The sequence below is a fragment of the Bos indicus genome, chromosome 16 (genome assembly GCF_029378745.1).
Source record: "Bos indicus isolate NIAB-ARS_2022 breed Sahiwal x Tharparkar chromosome 16, NIAB-ARS_B.indTharparkar_mat_pri_1.0, whole genome shotgun sequence".
NCBI classification, from domain to species: Eukaryota; Metazoa; Chordata; class Mammalia; order Artiodactyla; family Bovidae; genus Bos; species Bos indicus.
In genome coordinates, this window is record NC_091775.1 from 44,220,705 (window position 1) to 44,241,412 (window position 20,708).

The following is a 20,708-nucleotide window of genomic DNA, read 5'->3' on the forward strand; positions in this document are numbered from 1 at the left end:
ACTGGTTCAATCTTCATATTGTCCAAGGAACTCTCACGAATCTTCTCCAGCACAATTCAAAAGCATCAATTCTTTGGCATTCAGCCTTCTTTACAATCCAACTCTCACATCATACATGACTACTGGAAAAACCATACCTTTGATTATACAGACCTTTGTTGGCAAGTGATGTCTCTGCTTTTAAATACACTGGGAGCGGGGGTGGGTGGAGGGTGCGCCAAGGACTTTGGAGCCAGGACACCTGCTCTTCTAACTGAACAGGTGACATTTGGCAAATGACCTAATCCCTCCACACCCCTCACTTTGATCTGCTGGAAAAAAACAAAGATGAGAGTATCATCTTAGAAAATGAATCCATCAACGTACAGGCTTTGGCAGAGCTTGGCACATAGCAAATTTTGCAGAAACGCTTTCTCTTATTTCACAAGCTGTTAGGCAAAGTTTTATCAACTGCAGTGCCTAAGATAATGTTCATGAGATGGTTAGCACAGGAGAAAAATTTCAGAGGTCAGTGAAAAGATATTTGCAATAGAGCAACCACCTGAGAACCAAAGACACTGAACACTGCAAAGTCAACCCACTCGAACAAGCAAACAGTGACAGAAGAACCAACTGGAGCACCGAGACTGACACGCGGGAGGGGTTTCTTTTAAAAATAGCAACTGGCTCTGGTAGAGACCGTGCACCACATGTGAACACATTTGGCTCTTGCTCTTCACCCACCCCTTTGTTTTCCACAAAAAGAAGAGACTCAAAGAAGATTCCTTCTGAATGTGTATCACCATTTATTGGAGTTTGCATTAGGAATTGAACAGAGGACACTGTCTGTGGAGTGGCGGGGGGAGAAAAAGGAAAAGAAAGTATGTTTTGTAGAATTCATTTTTTCAAAACACTTTATGGTTTCAAAATCCTCTTTTACCCCAAAGGAAATTCAAGAATTCAAGTATGGTAAGTGCGGAGCAGTAATACAAAAAGTCTTTCATGTTTATGTGCACGTGTGTGGGTGTGTGTGTCTGTGTGTGTGTGTTTTACAAGCAGACATACTTCCACATTTCTCGCACCCTTTTTTGCTTTGGTAAGGCCAAGCCCCACAGGACACATCCATACAGACAACCCTGCCTTGAACTCAGAGACTCAGGGTTGAGGAATTTATTTACCCTCATAGAATAACTGTAAAGATTTAGAAATGTCACAGAGCATTAAAAGAAAAACCCAACCCCCCAACACCCAAACCATAAGACATGAAATCCTGATACACTTAAATGCTTCCTTTGCTGCAGCTGTTCCTCAGATTCCTGATAGTGGGCTTACTACAAGGACCAGAGCAATAAGATACTCTTCATTTTGTTTAGAATAATTAGGAAAAAAAAAAAAATTAAGGGACATTTCAAAAGAAAAAAAAAACAAAAACTAAAATTCAAATTCTGAAAATATCTTGCCTCTTTTATTAATCATGTCATCTAACACCAATTAAAAAAACAAATACGTGAATATGATATAAAAATACGATCCCGGGATTAACACTTGTTGCAGGCACAGTTATCTCACAGAATATATGTTTGGAGGGCCAAGGAAAGGAGTTTATTTTTGTTTTTGCTTCACTTAAAAAAAAAATCCACAGCAGTGCAAGTAGGATCAGGAAGAAGGTAGGAGGGGGGAGATTCTTTAGCAGCAAAATGTCCAAGGTTCTCTAATCACAATCAAAATCAACGGATATTGGATTTAGTGGGGGGGGGGGGGGGGGGGGGGGGGGATGAAAGGGATGCTGCCCAGACCCATGTGTCATCATCACTAAAAGACTTCTGCTGCAAAAGCCCCAAACTGTGACATACGAAGGACGTGCTCTATTACACAAGCAATCATCAAGTGTGTACTTCAAGCTTTTGACCACGTTTGTCACTTAAATATATGTACAGGAATTGGGCTCCTCCTCTTGTTCACGTCCCTTCAGGTCTCCACCGTCTGGTCGCTCTGGGTGGGCTCATGGTGTATTTTGCCTCCAATGTTTGAACAGCATGTGCACCATCGCTCCGGTCTGCCTCGCTGGCCCTGGCTGTTTCCAGCAGAAGGTGGGCAGGTAGGGTGGTTTAGTGATCACTGTTCTGTTTCTCTCTCATCCAGGCGTGAATCTGTTCTTTCAGTTCTGGCACTGAGAAAAGAAAAGGAAAGAATTAATGCCCTGGATGGGCTTTTCCTGAGAGATGATGCCTGCAGTTCACTATAAAGAAAGGGCCATTTATACCCTCATGGAACCGAAGACTGACAAAGAGGACATGAACAGTAAAGACTGGAATTCTATAGCGAAAAAGAGCAAAGAATGTTTTGTGTCTTTTCTGTTACAAAGTGTCAGAAACCATGGAGTGTCTGGATTTGTTAAATTTCCCCCTTTTGGTTACTCTCTGATACAGGATTTTTGGCCCCACTGCTCGGGACAGATGCAGGCACTGCGGCTCAAGCTCTGCCCTCCTCTACCTGGTTCCAGCATGCTCTCTGTCAGCGTCTGTCGGTTGAAGGGGTCCGTGGGGGAGTTCAGCAAGTGCCGCAGGATGATGGAGCGGTCCATGATGGTGCCGGAGGGCAGTCGCACGGGGTCAGTCATCAGGGTGTCCATTAGAGGGTCTACAGAGACAAAGCAAAGCAAATTCTAATCAAACAATAGCGCCTACAACTGAAAAAGAATACAAAACAAAGTCCCTCCTATCAGTGAAAAATAGAGCAGCAACCAAATGGCCCAGACCAGGCCCCGAGGTTTAGAAGGAAATCAGCATTAGATAAATCACACACTTGGCCTTTTGCAGAGAGCAAAGTACCCTTTTGTCAGCTACTGAGAGGAAAAATTGGAGGAAAAAAGACAGTAAGACAGACACAGCAGCAAGCAGTGAAGGCGGCAGGCTAGAATCAACCCTTCCTCTTAGTACTCCTCATAATCCTTGGGACATACGAATCCCTGCCTGCAAAGGCAGGGCTGACCTTAGAATTTTCAGGGCTTTTATCTGGTTTGAAATCAGGCTAAGGATTTTTTCCCCTTGTCATTTATAATATGAACTAAAATTAGGCAATGGTAATTTCAATTTCAGACCAAGAGTCTCAAAGAGCAAGGAGAACACAGAACATCTTCTAATGTTACAGGTTTCAGGTTAAATCAAAGAATTTGGTATAAGAAAAGTGGGTCTACTCACCTCTGAACTCGTCTGGGGCATCACTGTAGTCAATCTCTGCCCGTGCATTCTTAGCCACAATCTCCTCTACTTTCTCAGCCAAAAGCTTGAACTTCTCTATCGCTATGGTGGATTTGATTCCTGCCTTCCGCATTTTTGAAATAACTTCTTCAAACAACTCTTTGCTGTAGGATCTCTGCAAACGAGGAAAGACAACGTGAGATGTAAATATAAATGGAAAAAAGAAACCTAAAGAAAATATCCAAAGTAGGCTCTGTTTTCTAAAAAAGCCCTAAAATTATAAGTATATATAAGTATACTTTGACATGGCTATAAATACATAAAGACCGGGCTAATCCAAACCAAACTGTACAAGGTCATTACTTCTGGAAGCGGCTTTAGGACTGAGGCAAATGAGAGGAATTAAAAAAAATTTTAATTACTTTTACAGCAGACATGCATTTCTCTTAAAATTTTAATATTAAAAAGAAAAGGAAATCTAGTCTAGTTCAGTCTTCGTAAGGCACTCAGATGGTAAAGAATCCGCCTGCAGTGTGGGAGACCTCAGTTTGATCCCTGGGGCTGGGAAGATCCCCTGGAGGAAGGCATGGCAACCCACTCCAGTGTTCTTGCCTGAAGAATCCCCATGGACAGAGGAGCCTGGTGGGCTACAGTTCACGGGTCGCAAAGAGTTGGACATAACTGAAGGACTATGCACAGCACACAGAGACCCAATACCCTGCAAGAGGAGGTAGATAGTTCAGTTCTTTTCCCTAAAGGTAAACATGTGAAATCAACCCAAACAGAGTTCATAATCAACAGGAGCTTTCTCCCATTCTTTGATGCTTCTTTAAGATCTTTTAGTTTAATGCTATTATATGTCAGAGGCTCGGCTGACGGGAGCAGACAGGGATTACGCCTGTGAGAGTGGGAGGGATGACCAGCAGGGTAAGCCCCACCACAGATCCAGGCGACCCTGGACTTCAAACCTGGCTTCACCATCTACCCACTGTGTGGTTTTAGGCAAGGCTCTAACTCTCCTTAGCCCCAGTCTCTTTGGGTGTAAAATGCTGGTAGCAACACCTACTCTACAGATGCCTAATTTATATCAATCACTGCCATTTCAAAAGAGCAAAGTATATCATATTTGGCATTTACACTGGCCACATGCCACTTTAGTGACACAAAGATAGGCGGGGAATGATTAAATCAGTGACCTGTGATTTCTAAACGAGGATTCACAAGAACATACATCTGTGGGATAAATTCATCTTAGTACTTGCGTTTTCTCAGCATGCTGTATTCAAAGTCCTCAGTCTTCCTTCTATACTTTTTTAAACTTCAGTTTCTAAATAAGTGCACATACTCATTCTCTCTCCATACACACCCATGTTCCTTATTCAATCCATGTGGGAAAAGAGCAAAGAACGAAGTGTTTTTCTTTTTGCCTGGGCCTAGCAATAATAGTTGTAGTTTCTGAAACTAAATTACTACTTTAGTTCAACAGATACTTTATTTTGTATCTACTTACTATGAGCCAGATAAGCCACCATCCCCATCCCCTAGGGCTTCCTTGATAGCTCAATTAGTAAAGAATCTGCCTGCAATGCAGGAGACCCCAGTTTGATTTCTGGGTTAGGAAGATCCACTGGAGAAGGGAACAGCTACCCACTCCAGTATTCTGGCGTGGAGAATTCCATGGACTCTACAGTCCATGGGGTCGCAAACAATCGGACACGACTGAGTGATGTTCACGTCACAGGGAAATAAACGGCCAGAAGTTCATAGTCAGATGCTGAAAAGGCAAAAACGCACAGCGTGGCTGCTGCTGTCCACACCACTGTGATGATTCACCTTGAATGCCTCCGTCCAGCTGGTGTTCTCGAAAACATCACCCACTCTTATTTCTCAGAAGAAATTTTGGATTTTCCTGGCAATACAGTGATTAAACCCTCTGTGCTCCCCATGTAGGGTATATGGGTATAATCCCTGGTCAGGGAACTATGATCCCACATGACACATGGCACCCCCGCAAAAAAGATGATTTGAGTTTTTAACTGACTGATTTGTGCCTGCTATAGAGTCAACTTCTAAGATACAGCAGTGGATAAACATTATCAGAAATCAAAGGGCACTTATGATAAGGGGACATGGCATTCAGTGTCAAAGAGCAGCAGCATCAATTAATCAAACAAATATAGATTACTGAGCTGCTGCTTCAAGTTCAGCGTGGATGGGACTGGAGAGGAAGCAAAGATGTTGTCCTTGACATCAAGGATCGTACAGAATGAATACAAAATTAGACATAAAAATATCTGCAAATTATGTATCTGATGTAGGTCTAGTATCCAGAAAGTATTAAAGAACTCACACAGAATATATAAAGAACAAAACAGAAAGGATCCGATTTCAAAAATGGATAAAGGGGAATTTCCTGGTGGTCAAGTGTTTAGGACTCCATGCTTTCACTACCGAGGGCCTGCATTCAATCCCTGGTCCCTGAACTAAGATCTAACAAGCCACTTGGTGCAGCTAAGGGGGAAAATAATGGATGAAGGATTTGAATATACAGTTCTCCAAAAAAGATACACAAATGGCCAACAAGCACTTGTCATTAGGGAAATGCAAATCAAAACTACAATGAAATACCACTTCACTCCCACTAGGGTGTCTATTAAAAACAAAACAAAACAAAAACACCAGAAAATAGCAAGTGTTGGTGAGGATGTGGAGAAATTAGAACCCTCGTACACTACTTGTGGGCTTGTGGGACTGTTAAACACAGAATTACCATATGACTCAGAAATTCTACTCCTAAGTATATCCCAAAGAATTGAAAATAGGTATTTATACAAATGCTTTGTCTGATTGCTTTGCAGCCCCATGAACTGTAACCCACCAGGCTCCTCTGTCCATGGAATTCTCCAGGCCAGAATACTAGAGTGGGTAGACATTTCCTTCTTCAGGAGATCTTCCTGACCCAGGGATCAAACCCTGGTCTCCCACACTGCAGGCAGATTCTTCACAGTCTGAGCCACCAGGAGACACGGGTTCAATCTCCGGGCCAGCAGGACCCCTTAGCCACAGGGCAACTAAGCCCCCTGTGTCGCAGCTACTGAGCCTGCGCTCTATAGCCCACGTGCTGCAACGTGAGAAGTCCACGTGTCACTATGTTCCACAACAACAGAAGCCACCGAGATGCGAAGCCTGCGCACCGCAGCCAGAGAGGAGTTGCCCTCCACAACCAGGGAGGAGCTGCCCTCCACAGCCAGAGAGGAGCTGCCCTCCACAACCAGAGAGGAGCCCCTGCCCTCCACAACCAGAGAGGAGCCGCCCTCCACAACTAGAGAGGAGCTGCCCTCCACAACCAGAGAGGAGCTGCCCTCCACAACCAGAGAGGAGCCCCTGCCCTCCACAACCAGAGAGGAGCTGCCCTCCACAACCAGAGAGGAGCCCCTGCCCTCCACAACCAGAGAGGAGCCCCTGCCCTCCACAACCAGAGAGGAGCCCCTGCCCTCCACAACCAGAGAGGAGCCCCTGCCCTCCACAACCAGAGAGGAGCCCCTGCCCTCCACAACCAGAGAGGAGCCCCTGCCCTCCACAACTAGAGAGGAGCCCGTGTGCCCCAATGAAGACCCCGCAAACCCAAAAATAAATAACTGTTAAAAGAAAAGGAACTAGGTACTGATACATGTGTAACAACTTTGAAGACATGCTACATGAGAGAAGCCAGACACAAAAAGTTACATACATTGTATCATTCCATTTATATGAAATATCCAGAAGAGGCAAATAGGCAAATATAAAAATAGGTAAAATAAAGACAGAAAGCATTTAGTGGTTGCTAGGGGCTGGGGTGAGACGGGATAGTGGCTACTTAATGGATACAAGACTTCCTTACTGGAGTGATAGGGTGTTCTGTAACTAGAGAGGGGATGCTTGTCCAACACTGTGCCTGTGTAAATGCCACTGGATTGTACACTTCAACGTGGTGCATTTTGTGTTATGTGACTTTCACCTCAATTAAAAAAAAAAAGTGCATAGGAGAAGTGAGATTTCAGGTGGGCTCTTTACTATCATTTTTTCATGAAACATGGTGTTAACAGACAGTGCTCCAGGAGCATCAGATTGCCATCCATCTGTCCGGAAAGCACAGGGAGATGCAGCCCTGGACACAGCTCCCAAATCAGGCTAGGACCTCTCTTTCAGGCTCTCCGGGCTTTGGGCACAGCTGTCCTGTTGCCCGCCCCGCTTCCTCCCACCCTGACCAGGGGCGCTCTGCTCAGACCTGTGTGTAAAGCTCAGGGCTCCTTGTACTGGTGTCTCCTGTCACCTGTCCTGGGCACCTGTCTTCCACCCACTCTCATGCGTGGAAGGCTCTCTGCTTCTTTTCTTGCTCGGCTGCCACTTTCTTCTTCCTTTTGTCTTCCCAGGAAAATAAGACACACCAGACGGAAGCAGAGCAAATCAACAGCGCTGCCCCCAAAGGAGATGACAAAGTGCTACCACCTCCCTGGAGCCTTCCAGTCTTCCATCCTTCTGCCCCTCCCCGCCACCCAGACTCTCTTCCAAAACAAGCCAGTTGGCAGGCCCCTCACTGGCTTACAGCCAACATAAATGCAAAGTGTCCAAAAATCAAGACAAACATCACACTGTACAACGCAGCAAAAAACCCACTTAAAAAGTGTTCTTCTCTCCATGGTGTCACCAGCACTTGTGTGGTTGCTTCAAGGGTCTGGAAGAACAGGGCTATTGAGACATTTAAGCAGACCTGAGGGCCACCACAGGCCAGCACCAAAATCCACAGGCGTTACCAGGGAGTGTGGATGGTTTACTGGTCACCAAGGAAAGCAGTAGGAAGCAACCCTTTGGTTTTCACTGTCTCACTGGGTATGCTGTGTTCACCCACACTGCAAACTTTGTGTTACACTAACTTCTTGTGTTGTGGCGGCCACAGTAAAACCTACCAGGAGAAAAGGCAGCAGGCTAATGACCCTTTGGAGTCCCTGACTGTAAGAGGGGAAGAGTCCCTGGGGACTTCTCACACCTGACCTCTGGCTGGGCTGAGGCCCCGTTCTAGTCGGCCTGCTGCCCAAGGCGGACGCCCTGAGCTCACATGGTGAGCGTTTCCATTTCCTGTCCCTCCTACGACTACCGTTTATCTTCCATTTCTCAATATATGCAGTATTATACAGTGGCAGACGGGAGAATCATTTCAGCATCTCCTCAAAATAACTGCAAACACCTAACCTATTCCTTTACCACTACTTTTTTGCAGAAAAACTACTTTAGACATATGTGGTTTTTTTCCATTGCAGGCACTTTGTCAAGACCACATCTCCTGCTTATATCTAAAAGTACCTACTACGCATGTGACGTATGTCTCAATAAAGCTTTTACTGGAAAAACACAAAAAAGGACCTGCAATTTCCCTATTTTGATATGTAAGTAAAGAACCTTCTGGAGGGGACTCCCTTGGTGGTCCACTGGTTATGATGCCGTGCTTCCAATGCAGGGATGCAGGAGATCCAAGATCGATCCCTGGTTAGGGAACTAAGATCCCACATGCCGTGCAGGGCAGCCAGTACATAAATAAATCAACAACAACAACAACAAACCTTCTGGAATTCCTAGTGACAGTTACCCTGAGAGGTGAGTAATATCTGGAAAAACAACGCGAACAAAGATGGAGAGATGGAAACGAACATGGAACGTTGGGGCATTTTAAGCGGAAAGCAGAGAAGTTGAGGACAGGGACTCAGGGCAGACACTGGGGAGGAGCCCTGTCTCTGCCCCACGCTAACCTTGTGGCTCTCTAACCTCTGTATGCCTCCAAGGGCGTGAGGAATCCAAGGGAACCTGTATCGCAGGATTTTGTGAGGGTCAAAAGTGAAACATGAAAGGTGGTTAAACCCTGACATGTGGTTAGTAACCATTAGTTACTAAGGTGCTGAAGATGCTGCAGGACAGAGGAACGTGGAGGGAGAAGAAGCCCCGTAGATTCTGAAAAATTAAAAGTCAAGGCTGGACTGGGGTTGCTGGAACTAAATTGGCAGCTGTGGAAATGAAAACCACAAAATGGATGTGATCACCAGAACTCAAGGAATAAGGGAGGGAAGGATGTAAAAATAACAAACAAGGTCTGAAACCTGGAACCACAGAAGTAACAGCAGCACTGAAGCTGAAGAGACTCCCTGAGAAAACAGGGTTTCTTCTGAGCTTAAGAGATTTGTCAAGCAAGGCCCTTAATGTGACGGGTTACAAACTCAACTTGAAATGGATCTGAGAGCCAAATCCGCTCTTTACGTCCAAAGCAAAATAACCCGTTCATCTCCATTTACACCAGACAAGTTTCCCTTGCCGCTGTGGCTGTTATTTTTTACATCCTAAAAACTTTCCAAGCTACATTTTGCAATGTGTCCCCTTCCTTGATTTCCAGTGGGAAAATCCAGAAACAGAGGGACGTGCACGGAGTCTGCCAGGACATCCACAAGGAAGCAAACTCAAGTCGCCCGCCCCCCAGGCACTGACCTGGTCGTCAGCGATGGCTTTCGCGAACCGGGCACAGTCCAGCTGCAAGTAAATATCGGTCAGTTGGTCCAACAGCTTCTTTGGTTCAAAGCCATATTTCTCGGGGTTTTCAACTTTCAGGTCACGGCACTTCGGGCCACAGAGTTGCTGAAGATTGAAGTTCAGCATCGCGGCCAATCGGGGTCCAAGTTCCTAGGGAATCACAGGATAACAGGGCAAGTCAAGCTGTCAAGTCAAGTAAGGAGGACCAAACACTCCCCTTTCAGAGACTGCAGGGCCAGGAATTGGCAGGATAGACGTTCAAAGAATCCCTTACCTGTGCTACATCATATAAGCTGAAGAAGGGCATTCTATTCAGCCTTCTTCAGCCTTCTCTTTACTCTCCATTTCTAAGCCAACAATTCTAATGCTTAATAGAATGCTGCAGCCTGATGAAATATTTATAAATACCAAAAAAGCAACCTTTTCTTTAAATTCATGTTTTTAATTATAAAAACAACAATCACTTCGAATTTGCTGAGAAACAAAGTCACAAAAGTTTGAGTCTGCTCTTTCAGCCATCTTTAGGTATTATCTTTTTATAAATTTCCAATGTTCCTGGCAGTTTAGACAATATGCACCATTCTCATTTATCAGATGCAAAGAGCAGAGAAATATAAAAGAGAAGATAAAATCTGTCTTGAATAGTTTTAAATCAAGCCGGTGAAACAAAACAAACGAAACAACTAGAAGATAAGTATGAAGTAACATGCCATAACCCCACTAGATGATACAGGACTACTACACGTGGGCATACACTGCTTTAAGGAAACCCGAGAAGGGAAATCTCACTTCGAGAGTATTAAACACTGGCCATAAATATGAGTCTTGAAGGCTTCTCTTTAAGGAACAAGGTTTTCATTAAATTTAATGACTGGATCTATACAAATTCAACTTAAACTTGGCTTTTAAAGGACCTACTCTTGCACAAAGTAAAGTACTCTATTTTTTTTTTTTTTGATAAATATATATTCTTTAATCTACTATTCTTCACTGAAGTATGATGGAATGTCATCCCTTGGGTTAAGATGAATATATCCATGCTATTATTCTACAAACACTATCATTTTTGATCCACAATTTCCAAATATTTTATGTCTTGATAATACATCCATAACTTTTAAATTATTAAAAAAAATTTTAATTGGAGGATAATTGCTTTACAATGCTGTGTCAGTTTCTGGTGTACAACATGAATCAGCTATACATATACATATATCCTCTTCCTCTTACGCCTCCCTCCCCCACCGTATTCCTATATTTAATTGTTAAGAAACTGAGATAAAAGAGTGATTAAGAATAGAATATAACTGGTCATTTTTCTTTCTGCAGTGGGAGAGTTTTGTGTTAACCAGCCAAGACCAGCCCAGAAGGTGAAAACAGTACAGCAAAGGAAAAAGAAAGATGATGGCAGGCAGAGGCAAAGCCTGGGGGCAGAGACCACGGCCCCCGTGTGCGGCAGCTCCGATCAGTGAGTAGATCTTGAAAAAAATTAATTTTAACTGACATGAAAATATTAGACTTAGCTTTCAATAATTTCCTTTAAAAATGAAGAATTTAGAGCTAACAAAAGGCTTTATGATAATTTAGTCTCAAATGATATTTTTAAGTATTTCTTTTTATTTATTTATCTGTTTGGCTGTGTGGAGTCTTAGCTGTGGCACAAGGGATCTTCGATATTCATTGAGACATGGATGAACTCTTAGCTTGGGCATGGGGGATCCAGTTCCCTGATTGGTCCCTCTGCATCGGGAGCTCGGAATCTTGGCCACCAGATCACTGGCGAAGTCTCTCAAATAATTTTTATAGTTTCCGACCCTCTAAACAATCAGAAGGCACTGCCATTGGGGCACCTGAACATAAAATACAACATGACTTAGAGCAGGGACTGGCACATTCCGGGCTGTAAGACAAATCCGGCCTGATGCCTCAGTTGAGGCAGTCACTGGAACACAGTAACAGCAGAGTTAGTAGCTGAGACAGAGACTGTGTGGCCCACAACATATAAACTATTCACTGTCTGGCCTTTACAGAAAAAGTGTATAGAAACTCCAGTTGCAAGGCTTTAAGGGAAGCACTGAAATACCTTGTCTAAATGAGTTGCCGTGTTCTTATGCTTTTAATGATGCACTGTTTGCTTCATGCTCTGCTGCTCCTGTGCTGAAATCTATTTATGAAAAGACATGAAATGGAAAGGGGACAGGGAAGGGGGCCCATCTCGCAAGCTGCACCCAGGCCAGGGTGTGGTGATAATCCTGAAGGTAAGAGTAAACAGAGAGGGGACTCTCCTGAGGTCCAGTGGCTGAGGCTGTGTTTCCACTGCAAGGGGCCCGGGTTTGATCCCTGGGGAACTAAGCTCCCACATGCTGTGCTGTGCATCCAAAAACTTCTTTTTAAATAAGAGAGAGAAACTAGAGGAAATACCAAATCTTAGGTCCCTTTCTTGCCTTCCTTATTACCCTTGTCGTGGCCACATTATAACGCCTCTAAACTCTGTGTGTGTGTATGTGTGTTGAGGGGGTGGTCAAAGCATAGCAGAGATTTTCATTTATGCCTCTCAGCTTTGACTTCAGAAATAGGATCCAGGTCTCTTCAATCAAGTCAAAGCCAAACATTCTGTCTACCAGTGACCTATCATAAACCCTAATTAAGGCTCTAATAACCTTTGACTTCTTGAATGTAACAAAGCTACACTGAAGAGAACCGAAAATCTTACACTGTCAATTATTTCTCCTTAATAAACTCTGATTTCCAATTGATGTCACTTTATACTTTTCTTATAAATAAAACACAGGAATCAATAATGATAAAAATATGCCACAGCTTCAACATTAATCCAATGTGCTGTCTCAGCAGAAAGTGAATCAGAAGTGACTGCCTGCAGACTTCAGTGTATCAGCAGAGTGCTGTGCATATCAATTACCATAACTGGGAACAAACTCAGTGACAGAATTAACTGATCGGAGACTGTGATGCTAAAACACCCAGAATTTCAATGACGACTATATTTAGTTCTAAGTTGATAGGTTCTGAATGTTGAATCCAACAGACAAAACAAATTCCCTGAAGGTTCTACTCACGGGTCTCAGGAACGGCTTCTGGACCTGCTTGGTGAGGATATGGAACATGTCCACCGTCTCCGTCGCCAGGGCAAGATAGGAGCGCGAAACGCGCTCGTCCTGAGCGAGCTGGGACTGGCGAGCCTGCTGCTGATCCTGGGGAACAGTGAACAGATGCCAGACACATCTCAGTGCTAGTCGCCAGCTCAACAAGCTCCAAGTGCAAGGGAAAAACACAGTCAGCTCGTAACTAGGGAAGTGTGTTATACCGCCAGCAGACTTGGAGAATCATAGAACCACCTGCATGGCAAATGTTCCAGATTACTGAGGTGTATTCCTTTTGCCATCAGACATCCTTAGGACTTTGAAGAAGGTGACCCTGACACACGATTTAACGTACACAAGACTCAGTTTCCTCAATGACAAAAAGAAGTCGCCATCAACCTCTATTCAGGATGAAATAAGTGGTGATGTGCTTGATACACACTAGGGCCTAATAAAGGATGTTCACTGTCCTTAATAACAACCTTTACTTAGTCAGCATTATTTTGAAAACATGAGATGAAATGCTATGACACTGAAGTCTGTAAGTTTTGCCACGACACCAAGGGCCTGGAGATGGCTAAGCTTTTGAACCATGTCTTTCCACACCAGTCAGGCTGCAACCTTTACAACTATCAGTGTGCTTGCCTCAGGCTCCATCCTCCTCCTCCTCCTTCTCTGACAGAGGCTGGAGCATGAGATAACAAGGTCGATTTGACTCATGGGTAAAGTAAGATGGAGCAGAGAACGCTCTGCAAGGAATAAAACATAGAAATATCACGATGGATTTATATTCTTACAGTTGCTCAGAGGCCAGCTTACTTTGTGTTGGGGGAGAGAAAATAGCTGGCAGAGCTGATGGAGCCACACCAGTACACCCTGGGAAAGCGCCTGGAGGAGAACCTGCATCAGGGTTGCATGACCTGCCCACTGTCCTCTGGACAGGACCAAAAAGGCGAAGCAGGGGGATTGGAAGAACAGCAAAGTGAGAACCACCTCAATGTGGGTCTGAGCGTCTTGCTCATTTATCAATCACAGGCCAGGCCTCTATTAGGGGATGGAGCACAGAATACGACCAAAAAGGCTCCTTACCTCATGGAGCTTAGATTCCAGTTAGAGAGACAAGCAATAAACAGACACCCACCCAAACAGATGCTTATTAAGTCTGATAATGATTAAGAAGAATAAAGGAGGGTAGCAAGGAGGAAGAGTGTGCTGGGGTCAGGGTGCTACTCTGGAAAAAGTAGTCAGGGAAGGCCTCTCTGAGGAGGTGACATTTAAGAAGGTAGCTAAAGGAAGTGAGTCAGCAAAAATCCACGGTAAAAGCACTCCAGGTGGAGGGAACAGCAAGTGCAAAGGCCCTGCTGGTCGGGGGAGAAGCAAGGAGGCAGGTGTAGCCCGGGAAAAGGAGTGAAGGGAGAAGGGCAGGGCCGATAGTGCATGCTCAGGGAGAATTCGGGAAGCCTGAAAGGGCTCTGAGCAGAGTGGCGATGAGAAGTTGACAGAGGACTTCCCTGGTGGTGCAGTGGTGGAGACTCTGCACTTACAATCCAGGAGGCACAGGTTTGATTCCTGGTCGGGGAACTAAGATTTACACATGCCACGAGGCACGGCTGAAGGAAAAAAAAAAATGAAGCCAACTGAGATTTTACCACCATCCTTCTGGAGTGTACACTGGTAAGGGTGAAGACCGAGAGACCACAGGGGAGTCTTCTCCAGGTAAGAGACGGTAGTGGTCTAGAGAGAGAGCAGAGAGGTCAGACAATGAATGTATTTTGAGAGAGCGCCTGGGGGCATTTGCTGAGATAGCGAGAGGCAGCAAGGAAGACTCCACAGGTGCTGGCCCAGAGCACTGAGTAGAATGCAGTCCTCATTTTCTGAGACAGGGCAGAGGAGATCCGGAAAACAACTTCTGGACACAAGTGGATATCCTATTAGAACCCCGGGCAGAGGCAAGTCAACAGCTGGTTACATAAGCCTGAATCAACTTACATAAGCCTGAATCAAGAGTGAGCCGAGCTTGGGAGGCACATTTTGGAGTCTTTAGAATACAGACAGTTAAAGCCTTGGAACAGATGAGGTCGGCCTGCAGCAGTTTTCAACTAGGGGCATCAGGTACTGTGTGGGAGTACTTCTGGTTGCCTGATAACTGGAAGTAGGAGGGACACATCACCGGCATTAAATGGGCACGAGCTGGAGACGCTCTGCAGCATCTGGGACAGTCTCTCCTGACAAAGAATTACTCTTAGGTCAAAACTCCAACAAGCACCCTCACCAAGGAACACACGACCTAGGGAAAGTCGTGTGTGGAAAGAGAAGAGAAGACAACTGAGGTCTGAGCACTGGGAAGGAGCAGGCAGGGAGAGGGGAGGCAGGAAGTGATTTCAAAGCCAAGTAGAACTGATTTCTGAAATAGCATTCGTCAGGGATTTATTTATGCCCTTTCCCCATCCATTAACACAGAAGAAAAATCAATAGTACGTGTTCAGTCGCCTCATAAACAAAAGCTCTTATGATAAGCACTGGCCCTGGACAAGACAACGTGCTGCAGAGCCACATCCCAACATGGACAGCGTAAGCTGGTCCCGCACTGGCATCATGAGCGACATCAAGCGGGCATCACAGGAGCGGAGAGAAAGGTGAGACACTGCAGCTCCCCTAATGGGGAGCCAACTATGAGGCAGTATTTGGACAAGACCTCCTTCAAAGGATGGGTAAGAGTTTAAGACCTAACAGCAGAAAGTACAGCATTTTAGACAGGAGTGTCTCAAGACAAATAAAACCACAGGAGCTGTACATCCTGAACACGTTCTTCAGGCTGGTCCTGAACTCAGTCCTCGCCATCCACCATCTCTCCTCACAGTTTTCCTCAAGGAAGGCACTACCTCTGACTTACGGGCCAGGAAACAGAGATGATGAACTCAATGAGTGGCAGTGCCAGTTGTCAAACCCAGGTCCCCTGGATTCCAAAGCTGGGGCTCTTTCAACTACAGCTCATCGGTCTCCCTGACACATTCTGCAAGGGCTGGGGGACCGGGCCAGATGGAGTTGAAGGACTGGTAAGCTTCGGAGGATGGCTTAGGGCCACCTGGGGCTGTGGAGGCTCAGGCGCAGGGCTGACTGCAGCCTGTGTGAAACAGAGAGCAGAGGAGGAGGGTTTGGGAGGCCCCGGAGCAAGACAGTTTAAGGTGTGTTTAAAAATGAATATGAGTGATGAGAAGGACAAAGTGTATCTAGAGGGTGGAAAAAGACAACCACCACTGCATTATCTCACAAATACAATTAGAGGGGCTTGAGGAGCATGTTGGCATGGACTCCTGACAAATCCAGAAATCATGGACTCTGGGTGAAACCCCCCAAAAGGGTGAAGTCTGTAGTTGAAGCACTTTGGCTAGAGTAAGATGTAGAATTCTTATCAAAGCTGTGAGAATACTTGGAATGAAAACCTTCCTCAATGTGCTTCAACACTCGACGTTTGAGGACAGAGGAGCATGGTGGACTACAGTCACAGGGATGCGGAGTCGGAAATGATAGAGTGACTGAACAACCACCACAAGACAGTTTTGACTCTGCGACTTTAGAAACTCAGTAACTTTTTCATTTTGAGCATGCTACTTATAGTCAAGAAAAAGTAGCCCTCCCTACTTTCTGGAAAGCAGTTCTGATTTTGAATCTAACAAGACCAGGAGCAGAACTAGCCAATATATGAGGCAACCAATAGCTGTCAAAGGCAAAAGCTGTAACTGACCAGGGAACCACCTAAACGACTGCAATAAATGTCAGGAGACGGCAGTAGGCGGCCGCTAGCACAGCAACATTTCTCATGGAACCTGGCAAGACAAGCCTCTTTTCTATTTATAACTGAACATAAAAAAAGCAAGATCTATTGAAAGGAAAAACACTATATCAGAGTCCTTCAGGGTTGTTCACACAGTTGTCTACAGATGATCAAATCAAATTCTTTTCTAGCAAGACAGAATTCTAGAGATTTATTCCCTAGTTACTTTCCTAAATATTCATCAACATATTCAAACAATAAAAGCTCTTCTCCCTAAAAAGCCCTTACAGTTAAAAAGGCAGAGGAAGTTTCCAGGACACATTCTGAAAGACTTCTCGGCTCATTGTCTGGCTTTAAGTCATGTCTTAAGGTCTCTCCCACTCAAAACCCACGCTGGAATTTCCCAAAAGCCCACAGGAGGGAGACAGCAAGCGCTGGCCAGCCGGTCACATCTAAGCCTTGAGACCCGTGGAGGCAGCCGTCGGCGCAGGGCTCCGCCTGGGCCCCTGCACTGTGTCCTCACCCGGGGCAGCTGGTCCCACTGTTCTTTGTTCTTCATCTCCTCCTGCACTTCGTGGATCCGCTTCAGAGACTCCAGACTCTCATCGAGCAAGAACGTCGTGTCGTTTATCAGCATGTTTATATAGCGGACAAACTGCTTCCCAGAACTGAAAAGCAATTACACACGACACAGTCACACGTTTACTGGCAGCAAATGTGGCGGCAGGTCTCAGAGAAAAATGGCCTCGACCCAAGTGCTACCCACAGTGCCCCGCAGAGCCACCAGCCTTGACACAACTCAATGCTGGGACCCCCGCATCTCCCCTTGGATTATGTGATTCTTTTATATTAATTGTGATAAGCTCATTCCAGTGATGTGCTGGAGCCACCTGGCATGGTTCCTCAGAGTCATTGCTAATAACATTCTAGAATTCTGTGAGCAAATTCCCTTGGCAGCTTCAACTCTGGCATCAGTGGAAGTACTTACACCCTGAAAACCAGCAAGTGCTGACTTCCAGCACCCCCAGCTCCAGAGAGTGGGTTACCAGCACTACCCTGGCTCGTTCCCTAAATAATTTTAAGTAGAGAAAACACTCTTCCAGGCTAGAAAAAATATGCTTAAGCTCACCAAGATATAAGGAAAGCACAAATACCCACATATAAAAGATAAGAGAACTAATGACACAATCTTTTTTATAAAGAAAGACACACTTAAGAAAAATTGGAAGCTGTAATACAGTTAAAGTACGATATTAACATTCTTTATAGAAACAGAAGTTTCAATCTTCGGAACTGTCCTGTAAATCCTATTATAATGGACAGACTACCTGGTGAGCTGAGATGGCTTGGTCCACCTATTAGATTCTGGACCTGTCAGATTAGGAGAGAAAAAAGGAACTACTCTTCAGGATCTATTGCTGAGAAATCAAAGGCAGCAGGGCCTTGCCTTGGGAAGACAAGTACCTGTTAACAAAGGCAGAGGCCTGGATATCAGGAGACTGGAAATTCAGAATGGACACTCCTAATCAGCACTATGCAGATCGAGCTGTAGGCATGCCTGGTCTCCTAAGCTCACTGCAAACTTTTGTTGGTATATACTTCTGAAAACAAGAGCAGCTCATGGAAAGAAAGAACTAACCTAAAGGGTTTACTTTGTGGGAAGCTATCAAAGAAATGGCTACTTCACTGCCCATACTTCCACTGTTGGATGGTAATTCAGTCAACAAGTGACAGCTAGGCTTGATCAAGGATTGAATATGGGTTGCAAATATCAGAGTAGATGGGATAAAATTTCTTCTTAAGACTAATTCAAGAGATCAACATTTTCATCTACTTTTATTTTTAAAGCACGTTTACTTAAAAATTTTCTTTTTAATTGGGAGGATAATTGCTTTACAATGTTGTGTTGGTTTCTGCCATACAGCAGCATGAATCAGTCACAGGTAGACACATGTGCCCTCCCTCTTGAACCTCCCTCCCGCCTCCCACTCATCCCCCTCCCCCGAGTTTGTCACAGAGCACCAGGTTTGAGCTCCCTGCGTCAAAGATGTGAGCTTACTGCGTCACACAGCAAATTCCCGCTGCCTATCTATTCTACATGTGGCGGTGGATATGTTTCAATGCTGACTCTCTCAACTTGTCCCACCCTCTCCTTCCCCAACTGTATCCACAAGTCTGCTCTTTGTGTCCGTATCTCCACTGCTGCACCTTAAAGTAACTTAGATGGCATTACTAATGTCCAGATTTAAGCAGTCACTGAAACTTCAGGTTGGTAATGAGACAAACTTCATCAAGGTCTAGGCCCTCCCTACAAAGAACATCATTTCAAATGATAGCCTTCACACTAGCTGCTTTTGAATCTGAAGTCCTCCTAATGCTTCTAACTTTAAAGCTTGATTTCAACATATTCAAAGAGTGCTAGAAGATCCCATTTCAGCCATTTTGCAAATTCATGTAATACTATAATCAAGAAACACCAAAAAACACAACACTTCATCTCAGAGTAGATTCTGTCTCCATGTATACTATGCCCAAAGTATCTTGACAAATCTAAAATTCAGCAAAGTCTGGCAGGCAGAGATTTTGATAATCCTGCTCACATTTAGCAGGACCATCTGGAAAACTCAGAGGAGACTAACCAAACAGTCAACAAGAACCAGCTGGCAAAGCTTTTAAGTGGCTGTTCTCCTCTGATTTGCAAGAACCAAGTGGTGACATTAGGGGCCCAATACTCACTTGAACTCCTCCATAAAGGTGCCGTGGTGAGCTATGTTTTGCCAAAGGCTTTTAAAAATGGTGCTAATATGATAGCGAATGGTGAACTTGTCGTAGAACTCACTGGTGGCGCCGGTGTGCTCAACGTCTGAAGAAGAAAGACAAGGGACTGAAGGATATGGACTTTCTTACCTTTCTAAAAGCAGCTATTGCTGCTATAACATTAGTAAGTAATACGAATCTGCAAAATCAGAGATGTGATACAATTTTGTCTCTATCTCATACATAAGGCAGAAGAGAAATTACAAGTGGTTTTGAAGACAGACCTTCACAGTGAAGGAGGGCTATGACACAGTAACAAAATGAACTGGTCTGGGAAAATCGATGGGCATCACTGGGCTAGCATCTCCAGTGACCAGAGCTGAATTACCATACCTCTCCCAACTGTTACTAGTTTATAGAAACTTCACAACACTGCCCTGAGCGGGAAAAAAAACTGGGTTAAATTTTATTAAGGGCAACATATCTATTGAATGTGACTATCACTTTAACTATTTTTGTATAACTGATATTTTAAAACGTGTATTAAACTAGAGAAAAGCACAGTAAATCTCTATATATTCATCATTCATTTACCAGTTATCATAATCCACGTAGCTTTTAAAATGGAACAAAGATCAAACTTCTTATAAAAAGACAAATAGCTTAAGCATGAAAAATTCCTGAACTCATGACAAATTTTAAAAAGACGGAAAACTGTCAGGTAAAGACAACGGACTTAAGGAAAAGATGCAAGACACTACAAACCCGGGTGGGAATAAAAACACAACATGTTCAAAGACTGATCTCCAAGGATATTCATTAAAGCACTATTTATACGGAAGAAAATATAAATAATCCAATGCCCAAGAGAGAACGCAAAAAGGTATTTGTGATATAAATCTGTCTGTCAACGCAGCAGACACGAGTTTAATTCCTGGGTCGGGAAGATCCCCTGGAGAAGGGAATGGCAACCCATTTCAGTCTTCTTGCCTGGAAAATTCCATCACCACAGTCCATGGGATCAAGAAGAGTCAGACATGACTGAGCATACGCACATGCACACACAAATAAAACCACAGGCTACCAAAGAAAATATACAGTTTGAGTCCAATCATATTAACAAATACACATGCTCGCATATGTGAGATACAAGCTGACTGGAAAGATACAGAGCAAAATGTTAACAGAGATTCTGAGTGGAGACATTATCAACGAGCTTTATTTTCTTTTTGTTATCTTCTGTATTTCCCAATGAACACTTAATAGGGACTTAAAAAACAAAAAAAGTTACTTAAAGATAAAAGGATAGTACATTAGTATGAAGATCTAAAAGCACCTTTCTTT

At 44.3% G+C, this 20,708-nt stretch overlaps 1 protein-coding gene across 3 annotated transcripts in view; it reads right to left on the minus strand.

The window, feature by feature from the left end:
* Positions 1–761: 761 nt before the first annotated feature.
* The window catches only part of UBE4B (ubiquitination factor E4B), a 122,387-nt gene continuing 102,440 nt past the window's right edge, over positions 762–20,708 (minus strand). For all 3 annotated transcript variants that reach the window (XM_070768232.1, XM_019976352.2, XM_070768233.1), the window contains 7 exons: positions 19,344–19,470; positions 17,131–17,275; positions 12,809–12,943; positions 9,690–9,881; positions 3,180–3,354; positions 2,473–2,619; positions 762–2,149 (listed from right to left, as the gene is read on the minus strand). In XM_070768232.1, coding sequence (XP_070624333.1) covers positions 2,088–2,149; positions 2,473–2,619; positions 3,180–3,354; positions 9,690–9,881; positions 12,809–12,943; positions 17,131–17,275; positions 19,344–19,470 — 983 coding nt within the window. In that variant the 3' untranslated portion in view covers positions 762–2,087. The remainder of the gene's footprint in view (positions 2,150–2,472; positions 2,620–3,179; positions 3,355–9,689; positions 9,882–12,808; positions 12,944–17,130; positions 17,276–19,343; positions 19,471–20,708) is intronic.